Source organism: Pogona vitticeps, chromosome 5, assembly GCF_051106095.1.
Source record: "Pogona vitticeps strain Pit_001003342236 chromosome 5, PviZW2.1, whole genome shotgun sequence".
In the NCBI taxonomy this organism is placed as follows: domain Eukaryota; kingdom Metazoa; phylum Chordata; class Lepidosauria; order Squamata; family Agamidae; genus Pogona; species Pogona vitticeps.
Window position 1 is genome coordinate 149,581,576 of NC_135787.1, and position 26,751 is coordinate 149,608,326.

Sequence of the window (26,751 nt, forward strand, 5' to 3'; positions counted from 1 at the left end):
AGTTATTCTCACTGCTATAACCAGAATAATTGGCTTGTCTTCCTTTGAGTCTTACTTTCTTAAGACAGGGATAGCCATATTAGTCTGTTGTAGCAAAAAGAACAAAGTCTAGAGGTAGAGGGGGGAAACAGTTTTATTAGGCATAAGCTTATGTGGACTGCAGTCCACTTGTGTCTGTTAAAGCTTACATTAAATAAAACATTTTAGATTTTACAAAGCAATAGTGCTGTTTCTAATTTTTGCTATATTTATTAACAATTTCCTGGTATGCAGCTTCCAGTCCTCCGTGGATGGTGCAACTAAAAAGTCATAGATAGAAATAGGTTTCTGTTTGCTTTAACATAATTAAATAATTAAGGATTTTCGTGCTTCTTTTCCTGATGGATTTTCCAGATAACTAATGAGGTTCATATGGAATGAGTATCCTAAAAAAATTTCCAGTTGTTTTAGATAACTGCTCCAAAAATTAGATCAACCCCACATTCCCAGCTATAGTACCCAAAATTTGCTTTCGACTGTGCTCATTTCCAAAAGGCATCAGGGCTAGCTATTTATTTCTAATAGTTATCACAGACATCTTATTAAAATACCAGTTGGTTAAGTTTTTGTTTTATGTTTTTCAAAAGCAGCCAATACACAGTATGTAATACAAGTATCTTAATATCCTTGTATTACTCATGTGCCATCAAAGTCAGTTCTGACTTATTAAGACACTTGCAGACTTTTTCTGTGAGGTATTTGTGAATGGTTAAATGGTCATTTTGTATAAAGAGGGAAATGATGTTGATGCTGCCCATTAAAATTTTGAATTCATATGTGTTCTATTCAGTAGCAGCAATTTTATCTTTAATAATTTTTTTTTTAAAAAAAATGCTTACACAGAAGGACCCTTCTGACTGGCAATTGAGCATGTGAAAAGAAGAGGTTGACCTCTGTGAACCTCACAGCTGGATGCTTCTAATGCAATCTGAAAGTTTCCATCTGGTGATCAGAGCAATTGCTTAAAATAAATTTGGTATATGTAAGGCTGAAAGCTAATCATAATGACAATAAGGCACCTGTGGGAGATAATAATCTCTGTAGAAACACTTGTCTCTACCTCTTAGCTCAGCAGGGATTTGCATTTATCATTTAAAACTACACCTCCAGTTATGACTTGTTTATTTCTGTGTATTGGCTGCTCAGTAGTTTTCACCTCTTTTTTTTTGAGGAGAGGTTACAGTATGATGCACTCCAGCACTCATTTTTGAAAGTATAATTCATCTCAGAGGATTTTCTTTGAAATTTGGGATATTTCAATGGAACATAGTGAAGCAGATTTGATTTATACTACTCAGATAGGTAGGTGGCTATTGTGGACTACACTGTGTGAGCCTTTTGTTTGTGAATTTTTCCTGGAGACGGAAGCCTTTTATTGACAAAGGTTGGGAAGCTGTTGCTTGGTAGTGTTGGCAGGTGATCTTTGAATCCAGGTGATAGAGGATAGACATGTGCTGCAAGTTCTGTGCCATAAATGTACCCAAAGGAATGCTGAGGATTGTCTGGATGGTTATCGATATTGGACTCTGTGATTTTCCTTATGTTTCCATTGCCATTGTTCTTCTTGTTTCCTGCTTAGGTACAGTTCTCTCTCCCCATCAAAGTTGCTTTCTTGTTGACAGAAGTATCTTAGTTAGTAAGGGATCACATAGCAACCATGATGATGATGATAAATAATTATGACATTGTAAAGCTGGATGGGCATGCCAGCAGTGTTTGGGGCTGATGGTGAGCAGAAACAAAGCCAAAGGGTATAAAGGAAGCTGACAAAACTGAGGACCATGTTTTTGTAGTAGTCACAATACCCTTACCAGTGAGGCAGAAGAAGACCGCCAAACCAGTGCTTCCTAATAGATGATCACTTAGCTACTTTCTGCAGCTGTTCATGAAAAGAAATGGCTGAAAGCCCCTGAAAGTGGTCACAAAGGTCACATGCACAACACTCTGTTTATAGCAACTGAAATATATTTGTGTACTTGTGACAAAATGCAGCTTCTTCTATTTATTGCAAATAAATTTTCTTTCCATATGCTCAGTCTATCATAATTTTTAAGGGTAAATGCTGATTTTTAGGTTAAATTAGAGATATGTAGAAAGTACTCTGAGCCCTGTGGCTGAGGTCCAGGTTAGCAGCATTGGATCAGAAAGCCTTGTCAGCCATTGAGTAAGCTGTTTTCAAACTGTGACTTCCACTAGCAAATAAGGCATCAGATACCTCTACAAGCAGGCACAAAAATCTTGTGTCTGTGATGTCCGTGTTTTGGATCCAGACCAAGTTGTACCTACTCCCCTTTGAATTAATAATTAACTTCCACTATTGATTTTAGGCTTGGTGTGGAATCACCCTGTAGATTTAAATGTCACCATCAGGCTTGGAAACATATTTGATGATGCCATAAGAGATGCCAGTGTGATATTATTACAGTATTGCTGCATGCGAGCGCAACAATGATCTTGTGCTGGCAGAGCAAATCAATGTTCTTTAAGGCAAATTCTATAATGGCAGCAGCATAAACAAAAAAAAATCATAATTCCAATTAACACTAAATTTGGCATAGTTGTAGCAGACAGTCTGCTGTGGCCCTGTTTGAAATTTGGGGAAGTTTGGGCAAAGGGTTTTTTGAGTTATGATTTTCTTAAATGTAAAAACTGTTTTATTTTGAAGTAGGGGATTTTCCTGTACTTAGTGGCCTTTTGTGAATGGTAGCAAACACAAGAGAGTATTCTGTAGACTGTCTTGACTTCTGCCATTGATGTTGTCAACATTCAGGCTGCCATTTCCTATATAAAGCTTGGCATCGTTTTTCCTGCTGCAAAGCAAGCATGATATTGTGTAGCAGTAGTAGTAGTACTTTATTACGGTCTAAGTCCAGTAAAACCAAAACAGTATAAAATAGATACATACAGTTATTGTTTCGGGCAGGATAATAAAATTTCATTAAAACATATCGCTTCTCGGCCTTTTGGCTAAGATCAAGTGTAGTACAGTGGTGCCTCGCATAGCGAGGTTAATCCGTTCCGGATTAACCTTCGCTATGCTGAAGCATCGTTGAACGGATCCAAAAAACCAATTGGAACGCATTAAACATCGTTTAATGCGTTCCAAATGGGCCAAATACTCACCGTTCAACGAAGCTTCGTAATGGCCGGCAGCCATTTTCGCGCCCTCGCCTCGCTTAACGAGGGCGCAAAAATGCTGCGCGCGGCCATTTTGGGCCATTTCCGGGCTTCCGGCGGCCATTTTGGCCGCCGAACAGCTGATCGTCGGGCTTCGTTTTGCGAAGATCGGTAAGCGAAACGCTTACCGGTCTTCGCAAAGCGAATTGTGCCCTATAGGAAAAACGTTAAGCGATCGCATTAGCGATCCGAAAAAACGGATCGCTATGCGATTTCATTGTTATGCGGTGCACTCGTTAAGCGAGGCACCACTGTATCTGATATTGTGTAGCAATCTTAGGCCATTTACTGGCCTTGTGAATCACAGATACAAGGCACAATATACATTAATCTATAATATTATGGTGCTAAGGAATCATACATTTGTTCTATATGTATTAAATACTGCATATGGTGATTACGGTTGCTCAGTTAATCCCTAGACTCAGCAAGAATTCATCTTCTAAGTCAGGAGGAGTTACCTCATGCTGAAGTGACAAGTTGAAGAACACCCAGCTACTCAGAAAATCAGCTGGCAGTACTTTCAAGGCAGGGACCACCACCTCTGTGCTTTTTGTAGTCTTATGAAACTTATACTAGAATTAATTCCTGTTTTTAATTTTAACCGGAGTTTGTTAATGATCACAATTTTAAAACTTCAAATGTTGCTTTCATATTCTGATTGTTATATGCCTTCAAGTTGATGCAGACTTATAGAGAACCTAATGGGGTTTTCAAGGTAAGTGAGATGTTTAAGGAGTGGTTTTACCAGTTCTGTATATGAAGTGAGCTTCCATGACTGAGCAGGGTTTTGAACCCAAGGCTACTGAGTTCTAGTCTACCATTCTATCCACTACATCACACTGGGTAGCCCTTTCATGTTCTACTTAACAGGCAACACAGGTCAATATTACTACTTGTGATTAAAGTCATTGTCCCTGTAAGACTCGCCCATAGCTAAAGCCAGCTGGAGAAACCACATAGAAGAGGAGAGGACCTCAGATGCTGCTTATAATCCTTTGTCAATGGTTCCTAGGCTGAGCATAATTTGTAGAGGTTCAAAGTGCCCTTGATCTTTGATAGAAGCATAGGGAAGGCTTCAGAATGTGCTGTCTTACTTCCCAAACTAATTGTGGAATTAAACTAAATGCCATAAGGAGAACGATCTGTCAAAGAAAGATCAAGGAGGCCTGAAATGCCTAATGAGAGTGTTTAGTGTGAACTGGTTCTGCAATTTTTAAAAAGAAGTAGCAATGTGAAGGAGCCAGCCTAATATTCCTAATGATCATTACTGAGCAGCATGAGGTCTTCTCCTTGCAACATCCTTCTTGTATCTTCATGCTCAGATATATTTATCTATTTGTTTTATTAAAAGCTTCTATAATTTGTGGCTGCAGTTCAGCAAAATGGGTTTGTGTGGCATTCAGTAGTGTAGCACAGGCCATTATAGCTGGAGGATTTTCTCTGATATGTTGGGCTCAGAATAGAAATAAGCACTTGAAGTCATTAATGACATCTGGTACATAGCATTACATCTGTTGGGAAAACACTTAATATGATTTACTAGATGTATAAAAGACAAGATGTCTTTTAAAACAGTTTGTTTATTGAAAAACATGTCAAGAATGAGCACAGTTCACTGTTTTCTGACAACAAAACTAATGATGTGCTCATTACAATCACAACCAATCCCATTTTTGTGCTTAAAAGGTTGCTAATAGTTTTCAACAGCAAATTGTGTGCTGGTGGCTAACACATTTGAGATAACAGAAAAATTATAATTTGAAATAAGTTGTGCATCTGCTGCCATTTTCACAGATAATTACCTCATTTTTCTGCAATAAAGTAGCATGGAATTACTACATGTAACATGTTTGCAACTCCAAAAGGTGCCTAACACATTAAAATTAGGAGCCTAAGGCCCATGTAATTTTAATGGTGCAAAGCAGTGCACTGGCAAAGTTCTGCTGATTTTTCTAGTTGTGCACTCCTTCTTCTAGCCTCTGTGTATGCTAAAATTACTGCAAGCAACTGTGCAACTAGAAACAATGCTGGAATCCTTCCTTGTGAAAATTCCAGAACTTGTCCAAAAACTAATGGAATGTGCTGGAAGAATGACATTGTTGGAATACATGTCATGGAGAGTTAGAAAGGGTTTAGCTTCAATACATGGTTAGCAAGTTCACACACACACACACACACACACACACACACACACACACACACACACACACACACACACACACTTTTCTGCATCATGGTATGTGTAAAACCTGGTGTCAGCATAAGATTTGGCTATGTGTCAAATAGTGTACACAGTCCAACTTAAAATAACTTGGAAATGTCTAGTATAAAAAATTGGCATAGAACATTCTTTCCAAATGCATTTCATGTTTGGTACAGTTTGAGTCCTTCGACATTTGAGGATTTTTCCATCTCTGTAAGTATAAAACTCATGTAGGAAGCATTAATGTCTATGGATTTCACTTGCAACAGAACTATGATTTATAGAACTCCATTAATCTTACTGATGACAGCAAGTCAAAAGTGTTGATAATGTCATATAATTTGTATAATCCATGTTTTCCACATTGCATTTTTTCTTATTCACACAGACATGGGAAAAACTCCAGTGGCAATATCCTGAAGAATGTCTTATACTATTATTGTACCATTGCTGTTTTTTAACAAGTAAAATCTCAAGACTTCTGATAATGCCAAGAGCGGGGGCTTTCTGTTGTCATTGCTTCACACTCAGGACTTAAAACACAGCAATTACTGTGATGGGGGATCTGTGAAGTTTTCAGCTTCTTCTCTCCATTTACCTGAATTGCTTTTGGCTCTTTTTTCTTGGTATTTAGTTATCTTGCAATAAGTGCTTGAATTTCTTTTTTAAAAAACCCCTAAAACTGTGGGTTAAATTTGTGTTTTTAATGTACAGCGCACTCTTCTCTTAAAATGATACAAATGACAGCCTATATTTTCTTGTTGTTGCAGCAAGAGAAGCTAGGTGACATCTGCTTCTCTCTCCGCTATGTGCCTACCGCTGGCAAGCTGACTGTTGTCATCCTAGAAGCAAAGAATCTGAAGAAGATGGATGTGGGAGGCTTATCAGGTAGGCTGATGGCAGTGAACTGATAGCAATGATGGCTGGCCTTGTTTTTGGATAACAGTTTTGCACTTTTCAAGAATGTGTGCTTGTTGCTCATATACAGGAATCCCATTTGTTTCATGGAAGACTGAGCTTGCTTCCATTCTGTGGTTTTGAAAGGGAGTGGTTGTACATCAAGCCCATGCAGCCGACAGTCCCTTGCTTCTCACTTTCTCCTAGGAGGCACAGAAGCAAGACCAACTTGTACAGCCAGAGTAAATGTGCAGAATTTGTTCATTCCCCTCCCCTTCAGTTTAATACACAGAAGATTAATCAACAGTGTACAGAACTGCCTAATAAGAAGTGGTTCACTTTTTTTCCTGAAATTTCAAACCCTTATTATAGAATATTCAAATTATAGGAAAATATTTAATAAACTTGTCAGTCAGGTGACTATGTAAATATTTTGTTTAATGTATATGGACATAATACATATCAATAATGTGAATTTTTTGTTAAGTATAGGAAGTTTTTACTAAGAATATACAAAATGGAAAATGATGCAATCTCTAGCACTCTTTTATTTTAAATACGAGAATGTGGTTCAGTAATAAGCTGAATTTTAATACTGCAAAATCAACATTCTGGGTCAGTTTCCTACAGTGTTTTAGGCACTGTTTTGCTGGCAGTATGGCCAGGGCCAACCTCAACTTTGTAAAGACTGGAAACATGAGTAATACTACATACTGAATCTGCCCCAGGATTCACATAATTCTTCTCTTTGGATATTAAAAATACATCTGTTAAGGAAAGGAAAATCATTTAAACTTTCTGTAGCTGACTGTATTATTAACATCTGAAACAATTCAGTAGTATAGTAGAAAAATGGGAGTGCAGTATCTTTATATCTTGGATTTTGGATACTGTTTCCTCCAGTACATCTAGTTCAGCATTCCCGACCTCATTTCTTCTAGTCATTTTTGCCTACAAGTGCCATTATCTCTTATCATTGGACATATTGACTGGATCTGTTGGGAATTGGAGATTAAAATACATGGAGAAACTTGATGTTTGGTGCATAACATTCTCCTTTCTTGGGATGACATGTCCAAATTTAATTCATTCCATATCTTTCTCTCTCTGTTGTCCTACATTCAGGTATATATTATCTTTTCAGAATGAGTGTAACATTTTTCAAAAAAAAAGAATAGTGAATTTTGTGTATGATGATAGCAGGGTATTTAGGAACATTACATGATCTTACATGTGCAATAAATTCTGCCATCAAGTGTTTTTCTTTTCTCCATCCATCTCCGTTCCACTGGCTTTCTGTCAGGTTGCTGTTTCTGACATTGACAGAGAAAAATTATTTCTTAGATTGGATTTCAGTGAAGCTCTGGTTAATTGAGGATTGTAGGATTTCTTATTTCTAATTTATTTTTATTTATTCATTTAAATATTTGTATCCCACTTAGAATTCAAAGATGGATTGCAATTTGCAATCGGGAGAAAGAAATTTAAAAGAATTTTAAATTATATATACATTTTTAAATAGCTTAAACAATATTACTGGTGATGTTATTTCTACTTCTTTTCTTGAAAGCTTTTTTCTTTTTAAAAATGTTCTGTTTCTTTGAAATAAAACAAAATAACAATCCCTGTAACAACATGTTATGATGATAATCTGTTGGTTGAGAGCCAGTTTAAAAAGCACAGTCAAGGAAATGAATGACCAAACAAAATGGAAAACAAAACCAACAAGTCAAAAGCAAAATTAACTTCAAAATTATGTATGAACAAGAGCCTACTGAGAAGATCTGAACTCTGTCTCTGCTGGCATGATAGTGTATTTACTCTTAAGAAAGCAATTTTCAGAAGCATATTTTGATGAGGAGATGGAAATGCAAGTTCCTCCATCTAAATTGGTCTCATGCCTTGTGAACTGGTAAGTGCCATTTCAACCCTTCCTTGCCTCTGCTTTTCTAATGTCAACCCACGTTATTCCGAAGCAAGAATACAAAGTGATCAGAGTAGCAATTAAAACTGCAGAAGTGCCCTTCCTAGATTTCCAGTCTCCAGAAAGACTAAGAAATCAATTCTAATAGCAAGAAAACCCAAGGATTGATTATTCTGATGTTGGAGTCTTTCAGTCAGTCTTTGCCAAGCATGGCAGAAGTAGGTGGGAGTTGTTTTTACCCTCTCCATATTTTTTTTTCTTTTCCTCAAAAGGGAATAAATGCTTTCTTATTGCAAGCAGTATGAGAAATGCAGGATGACCAGCTCCAGGGTTTCCATGTTGACAATGTGGTTGGGGGCTTGGAAATAATGGCTCCAAGTCCTTTCCTTCACCACTGCCACGCGTAGGATGTCTCTCATTCCCTGTCTGCAGTTCTGATCTGGAGGATGCCTAAAGGAGGCAGAAAAGATCTCTGAAATAAGATCTCCCCTTCCAAATTTGTATAAGACCTTGGAGCGGATTTCCATTCCTTCATTTGCTTGGGGACACTGTCCATAGGATGAGAGAATTGTCCTCTTTGTGCACTTGCAGATTATTTCACAAGTTCCCTGAAGAGAGAAACTGTACATGAGTAGTCATTCTCTTTTCCACGCATCCAGTGTGACATTTAACATGGGAACAAACATTGTCTAGCAGACAGTTGAATTTCTAGCATGGATCTACATAGAAAAGACCCAGTTCCTATCTACATAATTTCCTAGTGGTGAAGTGACGCCTGCCTTGGGTGCCAAAGCCATCACTTTGTCTCAGAGAGCCCCTTATGGAAGGGGTCTGTAGAAATATGTAGGAGTCTACTGCAAGCTATGAAATGTTCGTATATATATCCAGGTTGGTGGGAGTGAGAATGGCAGAATTTGTCATCAACCCAATAAGCCTTCTCCCACAGCTATTTTATTTTTATTTTCCCATAGAAACCTAAATTGCTTTCAAATTTTTCCAAAAGATAAAAGTTGTATATCATAGTGGAGGTGGAGGATTTAACTGAACATAATGTTACCAGCATAACTGGCAGCACTTCTTGTCTCTAGAGGAGCCATTAACAGGAGAGGAAAATAATCTAAAGTGCTGTGTGCATGTGCATATGTGTGTGTATATATTTACATGCATATAAGTATGTAGAAAAGAGAATGTGAATGAAAAAAAAACAACCTGCTCTTTTTCAAACATTTTGGGGAAAAAGATGAGAGAACAAGCAAAAAAAAAATAATAGAGGAAGGATGATTGGAAATATAGTGAGGCACCTGCATTATCAATGGAATGTCTGTGCCTGGAAGTTAGACCTGGCTGAAATTACTTTGTTGCCTGAGATAGAGGAGAAGAACATGCACATCCACTCCACATGCAGAATGACAGTTGAATATTACTTCAGTACTGGTATTGGGAGAGCATTCTCCACTGCATCAGGAACATCAAACTAATTTAAAAAGTGTAAGACAGTCTGCCTGGAGAACAAGGTGGTGGCGGCCAAGGGCTTGCCACTCCTCTCCACGTTATAACATTCAGGATTTGCTGCCTGAAGTGGCTGCCTTACTCTGTACAATACTAGAGCTAGCCCTGCTAGAAGATATGAATTGACAAACCCCCATCCACCTAACGTATATCAACTTCATGAAGCAGAGAATATGGCCTCTTCTTTTTCAGCACTGAGCAGCATTAGCTAGGGATGTAAAGAATAATTTCTAAGATTCTTGTACCCGGCAGTTTGGCTGTTTCGCTATAATGAAAACAATGGAGAAGGAAGTTTGAAGCCCCAAAACTTCCATCAGCTGAGAGTAAAGCAGAGAGTTCTTTCTTTGGGTCAGGGTCTTTCTAATAGGCACAAGATTTCTCTCAGCTCTTTTTCCCTTTGGGAAACAAAGCACACATATGCACACCGACAAGCCAAAAAGAGAAGGACTGGATGATTGTTAAGGAAGAGGTGCACACACCATCCAATGCTTCATGTTCTCAGACAAAGCTGTAGTCATTCTAATTTGGGAGAATTTGTGCAGTTGTATGCATTGCACAGTTACTCATTCATGTCTTGTCTGATATGATGCGATAAATCAAGCTATTCTGTATTTCCTTCTAAATAGCGGCCTGAAAACAAATTGTGATGATTTAACATTATGTAGCAGTTACACAGCATATTAAATGTATCCTAATCTTTACCTTCTGTTAACAGAAGGCCAGCCATATTATTAGATTCTCTGCAGTCAGTACAGACTGATCCTTTTTAACAGTTAACAGTCGTCTTGCCTTTAATTATTATGTCATGTGGAAGCCCAAATAAGCTTTTTTTTAAAGCTAAAACTGATTTGAGCCTCTCTTTTTTTTTGAGTAATGAAACGTGTATTTACCATTGCTATGAAATAACCATTGGAAGTAGCCATATTCAGTTATTAACTGTTTGATTTTTAATTAAGCTAAGCATTTGGAACTTTTTAATTAATATATAATGGACCTTAGAAGTATGTCATGCCACCAGGAAGCCTCTCAAGATGATCTTACAGATCAAACAAGTGCATGAGGGGGAAGCTCCACCTCAAGTTACCAGTTCCCATGTTGTTTTGTTGTTGTTTAGTCATTAAGTTGTGTCCGACTCTTTGTGACTCCATGGATCAGAGCACGCTAGGCCCTCCTTTCTTCCACTGCCTCCCGGAGTTGGGTCAAATTCATGTTGGTAGCTTCGGTGACACTGTCCAACCATCTCGTCCTCTGTCGTCCCCTTCTCCTCTTGCCTTCACATTTTCCCAACATCAGGGTCTTTTCCAGGGAGCCTTCTCTTCTCATGAGATGGCCAAAGTATTGGAGCCTCACCTTCAGGATTTGTCCTTCCAGTGAGCACTCAGGGTTGATTTCCTTCAGAACAGATAGGTTTGATCTCCTTGCAGTCCAGAGGACTATAAAGAGTCTCCTCTGGCACCACAATTAAAAAGCGTCATTTCTTCAGTGTTCAGCTTACTTTATGGCCCAGCTGTCACTTCCATACATTGCTACTGGAAAAATCATAGCTTTGACTATGTGGACCTTTGCCGGCAAGGTGATGTCTCTGCTTTTTAAGATGCTGTCTAGGTTTGTCATTGGTTCCCTCCCAAGAAGCAGGTGTCTTTTGTGGCTGCTATCACCATCTGCAGTGATAATGGCGCCCAGGAAAGTAAAATCTGTCACTGCCTCCATATCTTCCCCTTCTATTTTCATGAGGTGATGGGACCAGTGGCCATGATCTTAGGTTTTTTGATGTTCAGCTTCAGACCATTTTTTGTGCTCTACTCTTTCACCCTCATTACAAGGTTCTTTAATTCCTCCTCACTTGGGTCTCTGGCTTTCCATATGTTAGCTTAATTTATTTCAGCATCTTTCCACATTTACAGTCTTACATAATTGTTCTCATCTTCATAAATAGACACACCAATATATGAGGGAGAGTTACTGCATTCTTATATCGATTGTCAGTTTCTACATAGTATGGCCAAAGTGGGAACAGAATAAAGTTCTAAGACCTTTCTTGTAGTCCAGCATAGTTCTACTATATATGATGTTTTTCTTGTAGAAAAAAATTGAACCTGTTCTTTGTATTATTTTTTAAACAGCCCTCAAAGTATATGTGTTTTGTGCTCATTTTTTTCCATCCTAGAAAATAAAGCTCTCCCAAGTGAACAAATTATTTTGTATCTGAAATAAAGTTTTCTGCAATTAGAAATCTATTTTAAACACACTATTCACATTCAACAAAAGGCTTATGAAAGAAGGGAAATATTTAGAGTCAGGATTTTTGAAGAGGTGGTGAATGCTCATAAATTATGCAAGAAAATCCATCTATTTTAATAACTTGATTAAAACAGAGAAAAACCAAAAAGGCAACCACCGTTAAGTTTAATATAATATGGTATAAATGACCTGACTTTGCCAACAACCTTGCTCAAAGAAAATCCATACAAGCATTATCATCAAAAAGGTTTCAGTGAATTATATGATCAATAAATTGCTTAAAACTGTACAAGTGGCTCCAGTCAAAAGATAAAAATTAAATATTAGTGTCTCTACCAAATATGTCAAGACCCCCCATCCCAGTTTCTCAACACATGTCTACTTAGAATTATGTCCTGTTACATTAAGTTAATGTTTTAGTAGATCTGTTTAGAATTCCACTATTAGTGACTAAAATATGCAATGGAATATATTAAGAGTAGCTCAACAGAGAATCACTGTGAAACCTGTGCATGACTCAAATATATATGCTGTTCTCCTAATTATTAAATGAAGAAGATTGTTTTCTGTGGTTGATCAAGATATTGCTGGATTACTTGTATATTGTAACTCCCCTCCCCCTTAACTAATCTTTAACACTAGCAATGACTGGAGCCCTTTTCAGGTTTAAAAAAAAAAAAAGTTAATTTGAAAATGTGAGGAAATAGAATTTTCTGTCCCTACCTCCCTGCATTCATTCATTCATTCATCATTTATAAGCCACATTTCTCCTGATAAGGCAGCTCACCATGTTAAAAACATAGAATTAAAACACAATAAATTATACATTAAAACAATTAAACTATAATGCTGATTAAAATACACTGAATTATTTTAAAACTTTTAAAACATAACAAACTTAACTTTAAAAAATGGCATGAAAGGATTCAGTTATTGTTAAATAGCCTGCCTGAAGAGGTAGGTCTTCAACTGTTGGCAAAAGGATAAAGGAGGCGGGAGAGCCAACGTAGCCTCTTGAGTGATTGCATTCCATAACCTGGGAGCAGCCAGAGAGAAGGCCTTCTCTTGTGTCCCCATCAGATGTACCTGAGCTGGCAGTTAGACCAAGAAGACTGCCTCCTCTGATAGGGTCTTAATTGCTGAGAATGTTCATATGAGAAGATACTGTCCTTTAAGTAGCCTGGACCCAAGACATGTTACTGGAGCAGCTAGAACTATTTTATGAGCATCTTGGATGTGATACACTGATGAGGAAGTCTGGATCAGATCTGTTGGACAATGTCTATGAATATCTACGCATTGCCATATGTTCAGTTTGAACTTTTAATCTCCTACAGAAGCGGTCTCTTGCCCAGTAATTCTTTGCTTTCCGGAAGTAATATTTAGCTACAGCCCAGTCATATATCATTCATGTTCACATCCAAGTTTATTCACTGGGTCATGAACATAGGATTACAGACTTAACCTTCAAGTAAGTGATCTTGCTGAGCAACTTTGCATAGTTTTTTTTTTATGTATCTCCGATTCAGTAAGGTTGACTTACCCAAGTCCCACTGATTCATTGTGTCTATTCTAGATGGAACAAGCAATTGGATTTTCTTCAGGCAGTCAACTAGTCAAACTGACTTCACATCTCTATGAAGTATATTTTTTACATAGTGTGAGACACAAGGAATACATGGTCAACAATTTTTAAATTGTACTTCTAGGCATAAAGGCTTTATAGAGACCGGTATAGTCAGAAGCCTCTGAAGTTGGAATGTGCAACACAAAAATGCCCTGACACTTTCATGTCAACCTTCTCCTTCTGCTCTGCCTCCTCCACCTGTTTTCCACCCATTAAGAGCAATGCTGCAGTGCCCTGGGTTGATCTGCCAGTTCAGAGATGGCAGTTGTAGCTGTAATTCTGAGATCATAGTGATGCGCTGAAGCCCATCTTCTCCTTAGCTGCTTTTATCTTTGACATTCAAATAATTGTCTGTCTCACAAGACTCCAGGTTCAGGTGAGGATGCCAGAACTTTTCACACCAGATGATAAATAATAATAAATTGCCATCTTAATAAGAGCAGCCATAGAATAAATTCATAAATACTGCAGGCTTCCAATTACAGCAGCCAGTGTTTGCTATACTTGGGGCAATCTGTCAGTGTAGCACGTAGGCTCATCAGCAGGTTTAATTTATTTTTAATAATGCAGAAAGCTGCTGCACTTGAGATACAGACTGCAAAATGTGTTTATTTCTTGTTTTGAAAGCAAGAGTTTGGGGAAGAATGAATAACACATCTAAACTTAAGTCTGAAGGGTACCACCAGACTCTGAGAGAACTGCTTTATAAGTAAGGGGGCAAAAACTAGGTCATCATGGTTAGGTGTTTTAAGATTTTCAAAGTACACATTTTTGCTTTCATTTTTACACTGGTGTAAGTATTTTAGGAATGGATTCACACCTGAAGCTCTGCAACAACGTGCATTAAAAAAAAGAGGACAGGTTAGAAACACTGATACTCTAATCCATAGACAGTTTTGTACACTCAAGATTTTTTTTTCCTCTGGTGTGTTCCAAATGGGGAGAAAGAGCCTTGTTTTGATGCATTGCCTTTCTAATATTTTTGCCTTTTGAAGAGAGAGAAGTATTTCTTCTGCTTGTGTTCATTGTGATGTCTTTCTTTTATGACATGATGAATATGCTATTCAAGGTTTATCTGCAGGAATTCCTTTCATTCTTTTGAGTTGCCTTGTGATTTACAAAGAACTACATTGCTTACAGCTCATCAGATCAAAATATTTATGGGCAAACCAAACCAATAACATAAGGCTAGATGGAAAATGATTTGCAAAACACGTTTTCAAAGACTATGTAACTCACGTAGCAAGCAGAAGCCCAAGTCAAATAAGGTCCATGCAAACCATGCCCAACATACAAGGTAGAAGTGCTTGGCTCGTATATGATTCACACAGTTACACATATATTTTACCCATTTGGATGAGTCAAGTCAAGTAACGGTAAATTGTAGCTTGCATTCAATGGTAATATCAATACTGAGCTTGGTTGTCATGGTTTGATAAAGACAATTTTCGGGTTTTGTTGTGTGTCTAAAAACAAACAAAGAAACAAACACATTATAACTAATGTGGCGAATGTGTGGCGCTTCAGGTCTTGTTATAGTGCAATGCCCTTTAGCCCCAGTCAGCACAGCCATAATTTCTAGCTGAGAAGGTAGTAGGAACTGCAGCTCACTGTAGTCTTTGTCTCTGCAAAAACACTTTACTGTGACCAGATTCAATAGGGAAAGCCTTCTCTTTTTTGTTAAAGCAAATGCTGATGCCTCCCTTGTATAACACTGATAGACAATAGATCAACTTTACAAATATTTGAACCCAGTTCCCCAGGTTTAACATAATTTCCAGCACTACATCACACTACCTTCCTACATTTACAGTTGGGAAAGTAGTATCCATCAACCTAGTTCATGCACCCATCCGGTCTTCCAGCCACAGCAAAAATTTATTTTATAAGTGGGCATGTTCTGAAAGAGACAGGTACAAAATCTTGAAAAAGACCTGAGGTACCTGAGTGTACAGCATCAGGCCTCATTTTTTATGAAAGTTATTAGATTAAACAGTAACATAGGGATTAATCAGCAGCAGCAGCTTAGAACTGTGGTATGGAAGGGACTCTATGGATCATCAAGTCTAGCCCTTCTCAAGGAGACACAGTGGGGAATCAAACTCCAGCCTGCCAGATACCTAAACTATTGAGCTGTCAAGCAATTCATTCATTTATAGAGAACCAGTAAATCTATCTTTCCTCCCTTCACCCCACGTAAACACATTTTGCTTACTGTTTCCCCTTCTGGCTTACACTTCTAGCAAACTGAATGCTGATTTAAAAAAATGGAAAGGAAGACTGTTATATTTCCAAGTCCCACTGCCCAACTTACCCATACAAAAACACACACACAAAGAGAGAGACGTATACATACACACACACGCGCACACACACATCTAGTTTTTAGAAAAAGACAGGCATTCTATGAGATAAATTTCAGTCAGCTTTGGCATTTATCCAGTCCTGCATAATATCTGGCAGGGGACATCCTGTCTGAGAGAACAGATTGTTAGTTCAATTATACTTCTGAAATTGAGTTAAATTTCCATGAAATCTGCTTCTAAATGTGAAAAGCCTAAGGGAGTTGTTTTGCCTTAAATTGCAGCAATCAGGCATTCGAAATAGGAAGGTGGCACACACTATGTAAGCTTATGCATCATACTGCTTTTGAGAGTCATTTATTTTCAATAGTCCTGTCTAACAAGGCAGAGGTGAGCGAATCAAACAGGGGAGGGGGGATGTGTACAGTGCTGCCATCTAAAGACAATACAGCATATTTTCCCTCACATTGCTATTAAAATAGTTTAGTAATACTACTGTGCTTACAGGTGCCAAGTCTTTACCTAAGCCTGGTCAGTGTGAAGCAACACATGCTTCCTTTCATGAGCAAAACAAAGGAATGAAACTGACTTGAGTAATGTGCCTAACTCATCGCCATCATACATATAAAAAGAAGAAATCTCATTTTTGGCCAAGCTATATGGAAAGTGAAAGATGGTGGGGTACAAGATAGAGTGCATTGATGCATGACTTAATCAGATTAGTCCATAGTGATGTATCACCAAAAAAGTTATTTGTTATTATACAGCAAATGGGAGCACTATTGCATGTGCTGTTTGTAGACATTATGTCACACTTTACTTGACTTTGATTACAATGTGATGATTGCGCTGTCAGAAGATAGTTTATTATATTAACCTTGTGTACAAAAATTGAGTGACATAGAATCATAGAATCACAGAGTTGGAAGAGACCACAGGGGCCATCGAGTCCAACCCCCTGCCATGCAGGAACTCTATCAAAGCACTCCCGACAGATGGCCATCCACCCTCTGAGTAAAAACCTCCAAAGAAGGAGACTCCACCACACTCTGAGGCAGCATATTTTACTGCCAACCAGCTCTGACTGTCAGGAAGTTCTTCCTGAGATTCAGGTGAAATCTCTTTTCCTTTAGTTTGTAATCATTGCTCCTTGTCCTAGTGTCTGGAGCCATGGAAAACAAACCTGTCCCTTCCTCAACATGACATCCTTTCAAATATTTAAACATGGTTATCATGTCCCCTATCGACCTTCTTTTTGTAAGGCTAAACATTCCCAGCTCCCTTAATAGCTCCTCGTAGGACATGGCTTCCAGACCTTTGACCATTTTGGTCGCCCTCCTCTGGACATGTTCCAGGTTGCCGACATCCTTCTTGAATTGAGGTGCCCAGAACTACACACAGTACTCCAGGTGAGGTCTGACCAAAGCAGAATAGAGTGGTACTATCACTATCCTTGATCTAGATACTATACTCCTATTGATGCAACCAAGAAGCCCACTGGCTTTCTTGGCAGCTGCATCACACTGCTGACTCATGTACAGCTTGTGGTCTGTGAAGACTCCCAGATCCCTTTCACAGGCACTGTTGTCTATCCAGGTGTCTTCCATCCTATATCTGTGCAGTTCATTTATTCTGCCTAGGTGTAGGACCTTACATTTCTCCCTGTTGAAATTCATTTTGTTAGTTTTGGCCCAGGATTCTAATCTGTCAAGGTAATTTTGGATTTTAATCCTGTCCTCTGCGGAATTAGCAACCCCTCCCAATTTGGTATAATCTGCAAATTTAACCAGTATACTTTCTATTCCTTCATCCAAGTCAGTGATAAAGATGTTAAATAGCACAGGGCCCAGAACAGAACCCTGAGGCACCCCACTAGTTACCTCTCTCCAGGATCAAGAGAAGCCATTGGTGAGCACCCTTTGGATTCGCTCAGTCAACCAGTTACAAATCCACTGAACAGTAGCACTGTCTAGCCCACGTTTTACTAGCTTCTTTGCAAGAATATCATGGGGAACTTTGTCAAAGGCCTTACTGAAATCAAGATATGCTACATCCACAGCGTTCTCTTTATCTATCAAGCCTGTAACTCTATCAAAAAAAGTGACCAGATTAGTCTGGCATGACTTGTTTTTGAGAAACCCATGTTGACTTTTAGTGATGACAGCATTGCTTTCCAAGTAATAACAAACTGTGTAATGATCTGCTCTAGAATTTTTCTGGGAATTGATGTCAGGCTGACTGGGTGATAATTTCTTGGGTCTTCTTTTTTTCCCCATTTTTGAAGGTAGGGACATTTGCCCTCCTCCAGTCTGTGGGGACCTCTCCTGTTCTCCATGAATTCTCAAATATTATTGCCAGTGGTCCTGAAATTACTTCTGCCAGTTCTTTTAATATCCTTGGATGTGATTTGTTTGGCCCAAGAGACTTGAATTCATTTAGAGTAGCCAGGTATTCCTGTACTACTTCTCTACCTGTTCTGTGCTGCATTTCCCCCACTACATCACCTGCTCTTTGCCCCTCAGGTTGAACACTATTTTCCTTTTTGGAGAAAACTGAGGCAAAGAAGGTGTTGAGAACTTCAGCCTTTTCCCTCTCCTCTGTTAGTAGTTGGCCATCTTCACCACGCAGTGACCCCATCATTTCCTTGTTTTTCCTTCTGCTGCGGGCATAACTAAAAAAGCCCTTTTTATTGTTTTTAATCTGTCTGGCAAGCCTGAATTCATTATGCACTTTTCTTTTCTTACTTTCCCCATACATATACTGGCAATTTGTTTGTATTCCTCTTTGGTGTTTTCCTCATTTTTCCATTTCTTGAACATGTTTTTTTACACTTAGTTCAGTTGAAAGTTCTTTAGTCAAACATTCTAGTTTCTTCAGACATCTCTGAATGTAGTAGCAGTTACAGGCAGCAGCTCCCTTCCCACTTGCTCACACATGTCGCTGAGCCACTGTTGCTGCTGCTGCCTCAAGCTGGAACCACACATCTTCAGCTGCTGACCTTCCTTCTCTTCACTTGCAATCCCTGACAATTCAGCTTCACTTGTCAGGGTCAGGGAATGTTCCAGCCCATCAGGCAGATGCTTCAGTAAGACCACAAAAATCTGCCTGGATAAGTACTTGAAAAAATGATGTTTTCCTTGTGAAGTTTGCAAAATTGATTTAAACTTAAACAAGTATAGAGGGAGCCAGAAACCATGTGAGATATCATCTACAGTTTTTGGCATCCGCTGGGGTGCTTGGACCAGATCCCCCACAGATACTGCTGTTCTACTGTACTCTTAACAAAGCACATTCTTTTAATCTATAAGGCAAAGGATTTTGTGAAACAAGAGGGATTTAGAACTTATAGTTAACCTTTTGAACATGATATCAAAACAAAATGCTCCATTGAATAACTTAATAGTGATCATATTGGTTCTCCAATTAAATGCAGCAGTACATTTATGTGTGGGGTAAAATCAAGTCCATATATATCATCTTAAAATAAGTTCCACACAACTCTCGGATGTCATTTTGTTTCATCCCAATATGATGCTGTCACGATTCCACGTGGCCCCTGATTGTTTCACCAAACTAGGAGCTCACGCTACGTGCCCCTCAGCTGCCACCAGTTGATTTCATCAACAATCCCTATTATTAATAATAGATGTCCAGACCATATGTCATTTTAAAAGAATGAAATAGAAATTGTTTATTAATACAGGTATTGACAGAACAAGCAATGTTGGTAACTCTTAAACAAACATTCTTTATCATTTTACTACCATTCTCCTGCCTAAACTCCAAAACTACACCAAACCCTTCAACTCTCCCTCAAACTCCCTATCTCTAAAACCCTATCTATGTCTATCTAAACTCCTCCTCTTCCTGCTGAGTCTCTTATACCTTGTGACTCCGCCCCTCCAGCACTCCCATTGGTCTATGCATATAGCATATGAATACTCAGTGGTTCTTAACCTTTGTTACTCGGATATTTTTGAACTGCAACTCCCAGAAACCTCAGCCAGCACAGTTGGTGGTGAAGGCTTCTGGGAGTTGCAGTCCAAAACTCCTGAGTAACCCAAGGTTAAGAACCAGTGATGAATACTCATGCCCTGGGCGAATGCCACAGATGCATCCATTGTACTGCTTTGGTCCCATTGATGAAACTTCTTAAAATATCTGCATTCAGCCTGCAGATACAGAGGACAACACCGAGAGGTGTGCCTTTGTGCAGAGGCTACTATCAGTCGGCTTGACCTGTAGAGAAGCTGAGAATAATTGTAAGCAGCCCTTAAACTGGGTGGCTGGTAGGCTTACTTGCTTGCTTTATTTATTTAAAATATTTTAACTTACCTTTTTCCTAAAGAGAACATAAGGTGTCTTACAGAATTAAATAAAACCAGTATAAAAGCTAAAAAGAATAAATTGTTACAATATTAGAAAAGAATTAAACAAATATATAGAAAGTTTACTAACTTCATTGACTTCAAAGTGTTGATGCTCACGTACAAAGCCCTAAACGGTTTAGGGCCTCGATACCTGGCGGAACACCTACTCCCACCAAGGTCTACCCGTATCACTCGTGCGAGCCAGGAGGTGAGGCTGAGGAGCCTAATGCCGAAGGAGGCCTGGAAGGAAAAGACAAGAAATCGGGCCTTCTAGGCGGTGGCTCCTTGCCTCTGGAACAATCTACCTCCTGAGATTCACGGGGCTCCCTCTCTGGGTATCTTTAAGAAACAATTAAAGACATGAATGTTTCGGCAGGCCTTCCCATCAAATAATTCCTGATGCCTTTCCTCTTCTTTTTTACTCATTTTATTGTGTATTGCTTTTATTATTTAAACTGTTTATATATTTTCATTGTATTTTTATGATTGTTAGCTGCCTAGAGTGGTCCTGAACCAACCAGATAGGCGGGATATAAATGAAATAAATAAATAAATAAATAAAGCTCATAGATAAAAGCAGTATTCAAATAAATTAAAAACAACAGACAACGAAGACAGGAAAAGACAAAAATCAACTAATTTGAAATGTGGTGTTAAAGGTGACTCTTACAGATATGAAAAACAACCAGAAAAGTGGGTGCCCAATCAACTCAAGTCTGAACTCTTAACTAGAAAAATATTAGTAAACTTAGACTATTCTGCCTTGCACTCATAATGAGAATACAGAACTGACTGGAAAAGCCAAGAAAAGGCAGTATTTTTGAGTGGTCAGTTGAAGAGCAGATTGTTTGTGTATCTTATGAACGCTTCCAGTTGTACACTAAATAATCAGAAAGAACTTAGGGGTTCAATTCTTCTCTCTGCATCCAGGAAGAGCCAGCCTGTGTGGCCTTGGGCAAGCTGCACAATCCCAGGGTGCCCCCAGAAGAAGGTCATGAGAAACCAGTTCTGAGTACTCTCTACCTAGAAAACACACACTCACACCCAAAAAGAAAACACACACATCCATAAGTCAGAATTGAATTGATAGCACATGATTATATAATTTTTTTCATAAATCATTTGGTCCCCTCTGCAAATGGTTTCAGGTTCTCACTGCATCTGATCATTCTTATCAGTGAGTCCAGGTGGTAAGAATTGTGTGTTTTTCACTGTTTGGAAGACAGCACAAAATACTAGAGGCTCATTGTCATGCAAGAAACATTTGTATATCTCATGGATCTAGCCATTGTGTAGCAGAAATTTGTGAAAGGTTTGAATAGGGACTTCTGGTCCTTGCCCCAGATGAGACCTGAGATGATTGCTTGTTTCAAGAGGGTAACTGAAAACAGCTCATCATCTGGACATTCATTTTACAATACAGTGTAAAAACAAAACAAAATCTTTCTTTTTAGAAAGATTCAATACACTTGGTTGAAAAATGTAGTCTGCAGCTATGGTGTTAGGAAGAATGATTAAGCTTAGAATCACTTGGAAGCTGCTGAATTGTTAAGTTGCCATGGTAAAGGATTCTCTGACAATGAAAAGCTCTTACGTTAATATCTTTGCAAGCCCTGCGATAGAATTGTCTCACTGAAGAGTGGTTTCTCCTTTGCTTCTGGTGACACAGGCACCGATAAAATCATAAACTAATTATAGAGTGTTATAATGATTCCTAAGCTGCTTCTTTAAGGGCTTTGCAATCGGTGTAAAGATTGCTTCTCTGATGCTGTTTTTCTTCATAATGGGGCTTTCGTGTTATTCAATGTTGTTTGCCAATCAGTTACCAAGATCTGCACCAGTAATTTCAAAAAAGGGGCTCTATGGAAATTATATTGGAATCGTAGCCGTGCAAGGGCATTCATCAAAATGTGTTGATGGAAGGAATAGCTTTAAAATATTTTCTGAAAGTGTCCCCCCCCCCCTTCCTCTTTATTCTTCACCTTAGTCAGTGTAGTAGCATTCTGCTGCTCCAGCTTTCAGAATGGATTTGATAAAGAAATGCTACTTTTGTGGCATACAGCAAGTAGTGTCAGCAGGAAGCCAATTAAGCATTTAAGATTAGGAATATATACACAAGATGTTTTGAACACTTAGAACCACTATTGTATAAATACTGTGTTTTTATTAATATTATTTTTAAATTGAATTTTATTATTACTTTTTGTGTGTATATGAAATTTTAAAAATCTTTTTGAAAGCTGCCTTATGTTTCAGTTTGGGGAGGAGATAAAAATCAAAAATTAATACACTGATAAATCCATTAGTTTCCCAAAAGAAGAGGCTGGGAAGAGGCACTGCAAATTTCAAAACTTTTATTCTAGAGTTCTTTCCAACAAGAGTCAAAAGTGAAACTGAGCAACTTATTGTAACTGAAAGCAGAAATTGGTGGATCACAACATGACCTGCCATTTCTGCATTTTTAAATTTCTTCTACATGCAAGTATGCAGTCTTTTCTATCATACAGATTCTCTAACAAATAGGAGCTTCCTTATATCACCTCTGGTGGAATGCCAGTGTGGAACACAATGGTTGCATGGATCTTATTGCCATCCCAAAACATATTCGCCTAACAGTGCCTGGACACAGTGTGGTGTGGTGAACAAACAAGGACTAATGAGACCTGGGTTTGAATCCCATGCTTGGCCATGGAAACCCATAGGGAGGAGGGGTAACACGGATGAAATGCTCCTTAAATATCTCACTTGCCATCAAAGCCCAGATGCAGTAGCCTTATATAGGCATTTGAATCTATTTAAATATCAAATATGAGAATACTTGGAGTACCCTAGCTTCTCCCCCTCTGTTGTCAGTCCTGTTCACTTCCTACCCATGGAAATGATGACTTGAAGAGATAGATACTGTACTCTGTTATTCTTGGTTCAGTTCTCATGGAGAGTCCCCACAGATGGTAAAGGATCTGTGCTGCAGACTTTTTGCCTCCATGTTGAGAATGGTAACAAAATATTCCCCTCCCCACATCTTCTGTTTATATGAATTATACGGAAGGTTTGAATAAGACTTGCCTAATGTAGAGTATCAATGAGGCCAGCTAGCTGTTCAACTTCATTTTAACTGTAGCCCTTTTGTGCAAAAAGTAGTTCAACTACAAAGCCTTCTGTGAGAGATTTTCCTATACATGTTGACATCAAAGTGACCTGCCTGAACTGCTATATGCAAGAGTGCTGATATTATGCCTGTTGTTTATATTGCTGCTGAGGTGACTTTTCCATTCAGTCTTGATACTGGTTGCATCTCACAAGATAATGGGGTCTGACAGCACTTCCAGACAATGTTGTTAATTTAATGGTCTGCTTTAAGCATTGTGAAGTGTCATGATGATCTCTAAATATGTTTTAAAATAAATCAATCTCCAGCCCATATTCTTTCAAAGTAGCATGTGGCCTTTCAACTGCTTAGCCCTCATTAAAGATAGTGGCCAGTAGATAGAAAAATAAAATAAAATAAATCCTTTCCAGCTGTTAAAAAAAAAACTTCAGAGCACCAGTGTACATTCAGGGATTTGAAACAACTAGATCAACATCTATTGCAAATTACAATTTTAACAAGTTCTGTGGGCATGTCTACAGCTTTTATTGTGAGGCAGAAAAAAATAATGACCCTAAGTATTTGCCATATACATTACTGAAGAATTTCAGCAAAAGGAATTGAAGAAGGAAATTCCTTTAAGGAACAACAAAAAAGGAGATTGTTCCTCCATTCTGGAAACATTAGAGTGTTATTTTAAAAAAAAAGCTGAAGAGTTCAGAGGATAGCCTTAATCAAAACATTCAAGACAGATATGAAAATGGGAATAACAACATGGATTTTAAAAATGAAGTTTGCTATGACTGTGGAAATAATAAGCCTGAATTTAGTTGGTAGTCCCAACTATAGCAGGCTGAGTCAATTGTGTCAGTTCAATGGGTCTGCTCCAGCTGGGACTAAAAACTGGGTCAATATCTACGAAATTGATACCAAGATGAATAACATAATTGCTTATTAATTTTAAATATGGTAACTTTATAAGATTGTTGTCATTTGTGTCAGAAGCAATCCAATTGTGCTTCTGGAGTAGAAGGATCAGCAAACAAGGAGCTGCCGTTCCAAAGGGACACCAAAATATGTTAGCAGTCAGAGCCTCCCTGAAGAATGTGAAGACATTCTAGGAGAATAAGATTGAACTTTAAAGCTACAGTGTTGTAACCAAAGAAGAAACAAACACCAAGACGATAACCATAAACAGAAACCTACATACTCACAATATACATTATGGGGAAAAGTTGCATCTTATTTTAGAATTGTTATTCTAAGCATGTACAAAGACCAGTGCTTTGCAGAAATTACTTCTTGAAATGCTAACTTGGATGCCATAAGCAAGAAATTAATGGACATTAAACTATAGATAGTCAACACTTACATTTAAATATTGAACTAAAGCTACAACAGTTTGCAAATCAGAAATGGAGATGCCATTCTGAATAAGGAAAAGCCTGTACAGAGAGGGACTAACAAGCCATTCCGATTGCCAAGTCCTCCACACAATATTATAAAAATAAACCCTGGCATCTGATTCAAGATTACATATGTGCCATATCAAATCTCTTTAGTTAGCCTTAAAGGCTACAATATGAAATATAACTACAGAACGTTCAGTTGGCTGTGGTCCAGTGAAGCTCGCCCTGTAGATACAAACACATCTGTGTGGAGTATAGGAAGGCTGGGCAAACATCCTGCCAAATATGAAATATGGATTTAAATATATTGCAAAACAAATATTGCTGATCAGGATGCCAACATAAGAAGGTGACTTGTGGGCTCATCCTGAGCATCTGTTTGAAACTTGAAGAACAGGTAAGTCTTGGGTTTGATCCAGCCCAGCTTTCCTTGTGTTCTGGCTATCATTATGTCTCATCGACATTTTCTTTCATTGGGAGGGTTCCTCTTTCTTAGTTCCTCCATAATGAATTGTGCCGAATTGAGTTACTGAAGAGTTTGGGGGATTTTTAAATTATTTAAACTTTTGACAGATGATAGGATCGACATACTTGATCAGGAAGGCATGACATATACATTGTGATTTATAAGCACAAGGTCTGGAGATCAGTTCACTTCTCTAGTATAAGTGGGGAATGAGGTGAAAGTTAGCCGTCTTATCGATCACTGCTGGCACTGAAGCATTTCTGGTAGCAGAGAGGGAGCTTGATAGGAGCAAAATTATCTTATTTTTTTATTATTGATCATTTCCCCATACATAAAGTTATCTAAATATGAATGTATGATTTGTAGAGTTCAGGTATCCAGTGTTAACAAAAGGTATTCTAAGGAATAAAAGATAAAGGGTTAAGTCCAGTTATAAGTCCCAACCAGACTGTGCACACTGAATGAATGGAACGTACATCGATGTTTACTCAACATGGCCTATTCATTCAAGAGGACTTGCTGAATAGCTCAGTGGATTAGGTTTCTGGCTGCAGACCCAGAGGTTGGGAATTTGATTCTCCACTGTGCATCCCTGACTGGCTGGACTTCGTATTCTATTGCGTCCCATCCACCTCTGCAGTTCCAAGATGATTTATCCCAAAATCACAATGGATCATGATCTATTTCAGAGAACTACAGCAACTCTCTGCATGCTTACTCAAAAGTATCACCCTTTGAGTTGAATGGGACCTATTCTCCAGTAAGTGTACAAAAGATTGTAACCTTAATTTAATATTTAAATTTAAGCGTTGCCTGTCTTTGAAAAAGCTAAAGTTTTACTGTACATCCATTCACTACTTGCCCTATGGCCTCCAAGTCAGCATTTTCTGACATCATCTTTACACAGACTTACAGAGCCTCAAAATGTAAACTAAAGCAATGATCCCAGAATGAATGAACTTCAGGGTATTCTTAACTTTTCAAAATGCTAGGACTATTACAGCATTAGATAGATCATACAAAAATTGTCAGAGGGTTGCCTAGAAATTTGGGACCTCATAATCCCTGTGGTGTGCCCTGTGACAGCTTTATAACATGAATTCATAACTTTCTAAAAGATATATACTTCAGATGAGTGAGAGGAAAAAACCTTTTGGGGTTGCGAAAAGCCACAGATAATGTATCACTTACACACTAGAGATCAGAATACATTATCATAATTGATTCTTTTTCACTGTCTGTTTGGTCAAGAGAGTTTTAAGTGCAAATTCACTAGCTTTTCCTATAAAGCATGTAAAAGATACCTTAACCAATCTTTTTAAAAAATTACATTTCTGTTTATTTCTTTTATTTATTTATTTTTAACATTCTGCAAGTTATATGAAACCCTTATTAAAATAACGGGACAGTGAACAGTAGAATTTACAGGTGTCACAAAGTTACTGTATGAGATTTTTGAAGGGCTTCCATTTAATGATACTGTAGGAAATAAATT

General features: G+C 38.2%; 1 protein-coding gene, 1 long non-coding RNA gene and 1 pseudogene across 14 annotated transcripts in view; 2 read left to right on the forward strand and 1 right to left on the reverse strand.

Annotated features, from left to right (window-relative positions):
- The window catches only part of SYT1 (synaptotagmin 1), a 375,109-nt gene that overhangs the window by 316,580 nt on the left and 31,778 nt on the right, over nucleotides 1-26,751 (forward strand). For all 13 annotated transcript variants that reach the window (XM_078376951.1, XM_073000338.2, XM_078376953.1 and 10 more), the window contains one exon: nucleotides 6,193-6,310. In XM_078376951.1, coding sequence (XP_078233077.1) covers nucleotides 6,193-6,310 — 118 coding nt within the window. The remainder of the gene's footprint in view (nucleotides 1-6,192; nucleotides 6,311-26,751) is intronic.
- LOC110084614 (uncharacterized) overlaps nucleotides 1-26,751 on the reverse strand; it is a 91,264-nt gene that overhangs the window by 38,365 nt on the left and 26,148 nt on the right. The gene's annotated exons all lie outside the window — the stretch shown is intronic.
- On the forward strand, nucleotides 2,987-3,111 carry LOC144583372 (U2 spliceosomal RNA; annotated as a pseudogene).